This window comes from Cariama cristata, unplaced genomic scaffold (assembly GCF_000690535.1).
Source record: "Cariama cristata isolate BGI_N322 unplaced genomic scaffold, ASM69053v1 scaffold26171, whole genome shotgun sequence".
Classification (NCBI taxonomy): domain Eukaryota; kingdom Metazoa; phylum Chordata; class Aves; order Cariamiformes; family Cariamidae; genus Cariama; species Cariama cristata.
Window position 1 is genome coordinate 61839 of NW_009598049.1, and position 8677 is coordinate 70515.

General features: G+C 41.6%; 1 protein-coding gene across 1 annotated transcript in view; it reads right to left on the reverse strand.

The window, feature by feature from the left end:
- Window positions 1–3470: 3470 nt before the first annotated feature.
- The window catches only part of SNX30 (sorting nexin family member 30), a gene marked incomplete at its 5' end in the record, with an annotated part of 7460 nt that continues 2253 nt past the window's right edge, over window positions 3471–8677 (reverse strand). Inside the window, 2 exons of the mRNA XM_009709149.1 lie at window positions 3471–3898; window positions 5730–5882. Coding sequence (XP_009707451.1) covers window positions 3839–3898; window positions 5730–5882 — 213 coding nt within the window. The remainder of the gene's footprint in view (window positions 3899–5729; window positions 5883–8677) is intronic.

Below are 8677 nucleotides of genomic sequence, written 5' to 3' on the forward strand. Positions count from 1 at the left end.
GAACAGTCCCTGATGGGCTGGGAAGGAATTCTTTTGCACATTGGCATCTGCAGGACTGACACCTGAAACAATACGCATCGCACACAGGCTATGCAGAGCCATTGCTGCAAGGCTATCCCTCAGTACCTCTGCAGGGCCATCTCTGCCACTGATGCTTTGCAGATGTTTCTCTCTACCACTTATCCCACTACTCTACCCTTAGCACAAGTATCAGTGTGACAAAAATCCAAGTAGACTTCAGCGAAGAATCCATAGTTATTTGATACAACTCATACCAGAAGAGTTCGTGTCTTTAGGGCTACACTTACTACCTTTTCAGTTTTCAATGGATACCTGAAAAAGCCACAAGGTTTCAACATCTGTGTTTATTGCAAGAGTCAGAACCTGGTAAGGATACATATGAACAATGCACAGTTCATTACTGAGCATGAAAACAGGATCTCAGTGCTTGCTTTATTGTGCTGGTGCCAGTTAAGAGAAGAAACAAAGATCCAAGAAATTACACAGAAGTAGCCAGGACAGCAGTGAATTATGCCTCCTCTGAGAGGGAACTTGGTCTGGCTATGCATTACAAGGAAAATCAGGCTAATTTAAGGACTCACATGTTACATAGGCTCATAGAAAGGGTTCAACTACTTTGGACGTCATTTTAGTGCATGTGCAGAGGGTGACCGTAAGTGACTGAACACTCAAGAAGTTACTCAAAGATGAAGCTCCTGCACCACTCCTATTTCCCTTTACCAATGTTTTTTACTTTTCACACTTAAGGTTTTGGCTATCCAAATGAGAGACTCCTGTCCTCTTATGATTACAGGATAACATGTCAGAGTTTCAGTAACAGTTCAGACCTCAACCTCCCACTAACAGCAGTTAAGCAAGTGCACTCTTTACAAGTGTCACACTTAACATCTTACAGAATTTTCCTGCTATGTTGTAGTTCTCCTGTTTGGCACTGCTGCCCTAAACCTCAGAGTGAGAATCCTCCCCACACCTCACAGCCCCTCCTACAGTTACCTAGTGATTTACAACAGCTCTTTATAAAGAGACTCCTCCATAGCCCATAGGAGTCGAGAGACCCACCACTACACACCCTTCCTTCACTGCAGAAATTCTTGCAGAGGACTCCTCTTTTGAATGTTAAGTTTTACTTCCCTTGTAGGGGCTTAAGAGGTTTTGGTGTTCCAGACCATGTAAGAAATCCTATTAGTGGCCACAGCCTGAGATGCATGTTCCAACCTCTCCTTCAAATAGACTTGCAGGTGTCACAGAGCCACATACTCCAACAGGGAAGTGCAAAGCATGCCTGCCTTTCAACAGCTTATCCAGAAAGGGATTTATCTGAAATTGAGACATGCTTTGGATGAGGACTACTTTAAAAACCATGCCGCAGAATCACCAGCATCACATTAAAGAAAAATTATGCTGATTTTCAACAGTTCCACCCTCAAGAGTTACGTGTTGATTTGAACTTCATGTGGTACTCCCCACTATCCATTACGCTTCTCATGAACGGCCGTGATGTTAATTGCTAAATTCCCCAGAACCAACACCCACTGCAGTTTGACATAAAACTAAGACAGAACAGGATCTCAGTGTTGTAAGGCATGAGACAAAACCTACTCACCTGTAGGAAAAAACCCACCATCCTTTCTACTCACCTTTCATTTTGGGGGGATAAAGTGAAGGGAAGACTGTCTAAATACTAGTTAAAATTAAGTTTTGCTTGACTCCCAGTGATGCTGCAGAGTCAACCATAAAATTCCATTTACCACGCAGGAACCAGCTCAAAAAAGTATGTTGATTTCTGTTTGTGGGAAATAGGGAAGACTGTAGTAACCCTGGAGGTCAGACTGTTAAATGGTATGCAAGTCCTTATTTTAGAAGGCAAAGATTGAGCAAAACACTTGGTTACTGCTTCAAGATGATCCACTTAAACACTTCCCTTGCATAAGAAGAGTCGTTTGTCGTTCTGGACCTAATAGCAACTTAAAGCAGAGTTCTCGTTCACACCAAGTAAGTGTATATTGACATACTGTGAGCTTAAACGAAAAAGCATAGTTTTTTTAGTACCACAGAGTTGTCAATGGAGGTTGAGTCAAAAAGGAAGACCTCTTAAAATGTCTTAAACTTGACTTTTGCACCCAGACAGCATCATCTCATTAGCCTGACAGCTATCACATTGCTGCAGTAACTCATCTTGACAGTTGCTATAAAGTCACCAAGCTGAGGGTGGGGGGGGGTCAGGTATACTTTGTGTTTATGAAGGGATGAGTCCAAACCAGACTGGTACCTGGTAGGTCATCACAGGAAAACACAGAAGTTGCACATACTCAACTAGTGCTCAGATTCTTTGCAAGTATGTTACCACAGATCAAGTAATTACTCAAGTTTAGCAGTAAGTGCTTGGAGTTATTTATTCCCCCAAATCTCAATACTACACTGATATTAGCCCCAAACTCCCTCACTTAGGATGGTTAAAAAGGATTTATCTGCATGCTGTTAAACCAAGACTCTGGGACCCTAGGAATCACAGCAGCATTCCTAAGGCTGTTAACACCAATCAGGCATTTAATTGAGGTTGGACTGCAAGAGAAAGGGAGGAAAAAAAAAAATAAATGAGAACTTGCAGAAGCAGTTACATTTCTAAAGGTTGATAAAAACTACTAAGAAAATAGATCTGTACCAAAAGCAGTCTTAAAAGACTTGCCATGTGGTTCGGTAGAGACAGGTATGAACACGATGTGTACCTTATAGAGTACCCATCTACCTCCACCAACCTGTTTAAGGCAAGTTTCACACACAATGATGCTCGGTGTAAGCAAGCATTTGACACTGTTTGGCTTTTGGCTGCTGCAAAAAAACACGGGGAGAGAAAGCAGAGTTCTACCTTTACTGCAGCAGGCACCTTAAGTGACCAAGCCCAAAGTGGCTCTAGTTCAGAAAAAAAGAAAGTTTAAAGCATGAACCAAGAGAATTCTACCATGCAACTTCCAGAGCTAGCTTTAGGAAAAACACACAAAAGACTCATACTTGCTTCCACCATCCCCACAAGCCTTGAAAAGCCACTGTTCAACTCACTCCTGCAGTTAGGCGGATTTTTTGATCCCCAAGTGAGTCACAAGTACACTTCAGTCAATTGACATTACTTCAAAATCACCAGCGTAAACAAAGACACTCAGTATGAACCAACTGCATGCCACACACAAAAAAACCACAGCTCATGTTTTCATCACAGGCTATCTGCAGGTGGTGTTGGTATGTTCTGTCTAGGACCAGACCAACTCCCACATAGAAAAGTCTCCAGAAACCATTTCATCCAGAGGGAGCATATGAGTGGTAGCAAAACAGAAAATAATTTTTTTCCCAGCCTTTCCCTGTCCAACCAAAAAAAGGGATAAGGATTGGTCAGGGAGTACTGTATCACAGAAATATTTATCTTTTTTTTTTCTTAAGCAAACAAAACAGAATTCTAATAAAGATGTCATTTGGCACCTTGCAGTAGAGTTTTATTTTCATCTTTTTAGTGTTCTGCTCATCAGTTCCTTCCAGACTAGAGAGGTAAGTTTTTATCAAGATCCCCGTGTACTTTCACTATGAACCCCCAATCACTCCATAGGATAAAGAAGGAACCATTCAAGATAACTCAAAAAGATGAAACATACCCCAGTTTAAACACAGAAAGTGAGGAAAAAAAAATTCAAATATTTTTCAGACCGTCTGTTCCAGCCTAAGTGCAGCTGGTATTTCAGTTAACTTCACAAAAAGAGTCCTTCATACAGTTCCAGTATATCTAGTGGTACTGAGCATAGAAGTGCTAGACTGTCCATGAAGGTACTTCTTATTTGGTCTCTGGCTTGTCTTGCAATAGTGGTATAATTGACTCCCACGCTGTAAGGCACTGAAGAAAGAAATAAAGATTTAAAAAATTGATTGTACATCAGTCCTTGTAACTTTTGACCAACCCTTCCAGACCAATAGAATGCAAGTTCAAGAAAGGCTACAGAAGCCGGGGGTCGGGGGGAAACCTCAGAATCTCAAACAGCAAGAAAGTGTTCAGAAAGAATAGCTGCAGGTCCCAAACAAAGAAAACAAATTAAAGGTTTCCAAAGTCATCAGCTGGCCCAAGCTGTTAAAAAAAAAAATAAATCATCAGAATACCCAAGATTTCAAGCTAGATTCTTCTAAACTGAAGAACACCACATCTTTCAGCTACGAAGACAAACTGTTTCTAGTGGAAATTCACATCTTTGTGGTGTGACTGTGGGAGATGTCTGATTTGGACACAACGGCAGCTATTATAGACTACCTCCAGAAAACTTATTTGAAAAACCCATGCCTTTAGGGAAGGGAGACACAGTGTACTCCGGTACATGTCTGGGACTTGACTCTACTTCAAGACTAACTGGTAGTGCCTGGAATAGTAAAATAAAAGTGGAGTCTAACTTCTAGGTTATTAGAAAGTCACTCCAGGCTTTGGAATCATTTCCCTAGACAAGTATACTTGCTCCAGTCCTTGTGCTGTGTATCAATACTGTCTTTCAACCATGTACAGCCCAGAAGTCAAACTGGACAAATCTAGATCGAGGAATATATATTGTTAAACACTGGGAATGGGCAAACTCATGACCAGCTCTGATATCCACAAGTCACTGTTGCCAAGCATCTTCTAATCTTGCTGATCGTACTGCAGGTGAATAGAGTATTTCTAGTTGTGTATCCTGAAGCAATTAGATGCTTTCCTACCAAAAATCTTCCTTGCTGCAGCTAAGAGCAAACTAATAGGTACAGATTTAACTGTCAATTGCAGAGGCACTGCTGGATGTTCAGTGGAGTCTTTAATACACCGCTCCACAGCGGTTTCATAAGAGAGAAGGTACCAGGGCAAAGGAAGTTCTATGTGACTAGTTATGAATTACTGAGAAGACAGACATTGGAAGGGGCAAAGGGAGTGCATATTAACATTACATGGAAAGGTAACCTAGCACAACAAGTTTATAAACCAGATGTGGAAAAAAGCAATAGGCAAGAAGATGAAGTATGTCACCATGTATAACCCTAGTAGTGTTTAATGTATCAACCACTGCACTGGGCAGCACTGTTTTAGCATGAAGGAAAACTAGATTGGCAGCATATGTAGTTAAATGTCAAGGCTCTTTCACTTAAAATCTGACATTGAATCTCAGGTATGCATGCACCAACTGAAAAAAGGTAGAGGCATGCGACTAGGTATTTCCAGGGTCTAGCATACAAGGGACAGAAGTATGCACAAGGGGATAGAGATTAATTTATGCATATACAAATATGTATATGGATCCATGGATGTACATTAAGCCATGTAGTCTGGTTCATAAAAGGCAGAATCAAGAGATTTTCTAGTTTGGTAGTATTACTAGAAGATGTAATTTTGGTCTTATTCATTGCCACTACTGCTGCTTAGTAATTTGTTCAAATCAAAAATGCAAGACCGACAAGCATCCAGGATGAAATGCTGTTACAGGGCTGCCTTGCAAAGGACTGCTAGTCTCATGCAGATCACTTGAGCACGACCAGCAACTCAACAGACTACACTAAGCTGCTGACAAAGAGCAGCTTCCACAGCACTAGAAAACTGATTTGGATGTCCAAGATTCTTTTCTTCAAGACAGTATGAAGATTTCCTGAAGAATTATCACCACCTCCCAGGAAAATGAACTATTCTTATTGCTGCCAATGCTCCAGCGGTCACATACCTTCTCGTAGTACTGGATGTTTTTATCCGCCATCCCCATGAGTAGCTGCCTAAAGTCTTGTCTTTTGCTGTTCTGCCATCTCTCCATATCTGCTTTCAGGTCAGCATTGAAACACTCTACTCGGTCTTGACACTTCTCAACATCTGTGGGTACCTGCAGCAAAAGAAACGAAGGTTGAAACTGTCACTGAGAGCGCTAGACTGCTGAATTAGCTCAAACCTCAATAAGCAAAGCTACAGAGGAAAGCGTAAGTTAACAGCCCAGTAGTTACCCGGAATAAACTCCGTTATGGCTGCATGGAGAAAAACCCCAATCCTGCATTAGTGAGGACACGGGATTACTTAATTTGTTCTCTGCTGTTTCAGGTGGTAGGCAGTTGTGCTTGTCCATCTCCACACCAGATATGGAGACAGACTGAGGAAGAGCTTGCTAGAGACACATGAAGAGGAAAACCCTTTGGTGTAAGTGCTGGGTGCCTAAACTCAGCTCCTAGTTCTCAAACTGAGCAGCTTGACTATGGCCCCAGAGCAAGCTATCTCTTCTCCTCCCCATTTACAGTTGCACTAGGCATTTCCCAGTTTATACTGGTGTGTATGAAACAACAAACATTTATGTTTTTCCAAAGTGCTGGATAAGAGACTTTAGTGCTATTTCTTGCGTATAGTATACAAACAGCAGTGATCAGCTATGGCTGCAGACTAAAATTCCTAAGCCTGTAGTTTCTAGCTTCCACTTTTAACCTTACAGGCTGCCTGAAAAAAAATGTAGGTGCAAAACACTGATCATCATCACTGTGGACTGGCTCACAGGCCTTTGCGCTCAGCACTGGACATGTAATCACACATAAGCAACGGCAGAAATCTTGAAGAACAGCGTATTGCAAGCCTAGGTGGAGATTGAAATGGATTATGACTGTAATCAGTAGCCAAGGTAGATGGATTTTAGGTCAAAGAAGCTGGTCTTCTTTGCTTAAGTTTTAATTAACATCATGTATACCACCATGCAACTACAGGAACAATTTACAAATGTTTCTTCAAGCAGGAGAGCCATGAATGCCTTTTTCTCCCTTCTCCTTGTGCTGCATGGTGCACACAGACGAGAAGCCTGTAAGGAGAGGCAGACTAAGCCCATGACCTCAGAAGAGGAAACCCCTGAGCTCTCGCACCAATGGGAGAAGTGAAATTCTGCTCTGGAAGCTGTAACTTGCACAGAGGCAAAAGGCAGAATGAAGAACATTTGCAGAAGTTTGTAGTGGCCCCTCTCACACTTGATACTTCCAGGAAATTCCCCTTTTCTTTGAAAGGTATGAAGGAAGGAAGAGGATGAACAGACTATGAACAAGCTTTTCATGGGTAACAATATAGGAAGTTAGAGGTGTGCTGCAACCTTGCAGTTTGGCAAGGTACACGATTTAGGCAGAAACATATCAACTCTGGTTCTTCTCCAGGATGTGGATTAGAGTTGATCATTCAAGTATTACGTCAACTCAAAGAAGGTCCTACATCTGTGCTCTGGTAAAGTTGTTTGAGACACAGGAAACACCTCCTTCATACTCATGGGAATTGAGCATCCTTTTATTCACACAACTGGATTTACACTATAGGCAGCTTGGGGGTTCAGTAGCTACACACTTTCCCCACTCTCTCTGAGCACTATATTTCTGGCTACACAGAATCCACTGTGCTACAACTCCAGACACAAAGTCCTCTCATAGGCTTCAGACAAGAACAACCAAGCCAATGGATGGAAGGTTTAGAAGATGCTCCCTTCAAGGCAAGTACGCCTTGCGTCATATTTAAATACTCTGCTGTCTTAACGGGAAAGGCTAGGCTATCAATAGTCATGAAGTCTGGAAGCAAAACCATGTAAGATTTCCCAATCCAATTAAGTTAGTTTCTAAGCACTCATGAGCTTCCTGATTCTTGTGCCAGGATCTGAAACCACAAAGCAGTTATTAAAGATAAAAAAAAATAAAAATCTGTTCTTTCTCACAGCCAGTTCTCCTGCAGGTCAGGCTGAGAGGGCTGTACAAGTTTAGAGCTACAGGGACAATCCACTGGTCAACAAATGGGTCATGTATGCTCTAATTAAGGAACAACAGCAATGAACTCCAGCTAAATCTCTGCAGGCATTATGAAAGCAGTGTTTGCACATGCACCAGTCCTATTCGGGAGTATAAATACATATCCTTTCAAACCTGCAGCTTCCCAGAACAGAATTTACAACTCAGTAGCTGAAACAAAATTTCAAGTTAATTAACAGCTCTTAAGCACTTCATATCTAGTGCAAGGTTAACGAAAAGAGAGGTTACAGTTCTAACATCCCATTAGGGCATAAGCTGAAACATCAACGCTGATGCTTTTATCTGCTTTTACCAGTGGAGATAATAAATATTAGACAGCAACTAGGAACTGGGAAGAAAGAAGATTGGACTTTGAGGGAAGTTGCTACTTTCTTACTGATGGCTGCTCTCAGCTACTGAATAGCTCAAAAAAACCCAAACCCCAGCGACAACCGGCTCAAACTCCAATACACTCTAGAAGGGCTCACTGCTATTTTAGTAAGTCAATTTAAACTGAAAAGAGATGTATATGCAGGCAAGAACTGAGCATAAAATTGTATACTCAGGAGCCTGGACATCTCATTATAGACTATGAAATTCTGCACCTACATCTCTACCTCTTCACATAGCTCTTGAAGAGACCAGAGTCTAGGAATACCTCACATCTAGAATTCAGCGTGGTCAACTGCAGATGGTATCACTTGCAGCATAACCACATCCACTTCTTTAAAACTCCTCTACTGCATCATTCCCAAGTATCACATTGTCCTGTAGCCCAACAAATCCAGCATTTATTAGGCAACTATCCTCTGGATATGGTATTTCAACTTTCATAGATCCCTAGAAACATATATTGTTACAATCCTTCCCCCCCCCCCCCACAACA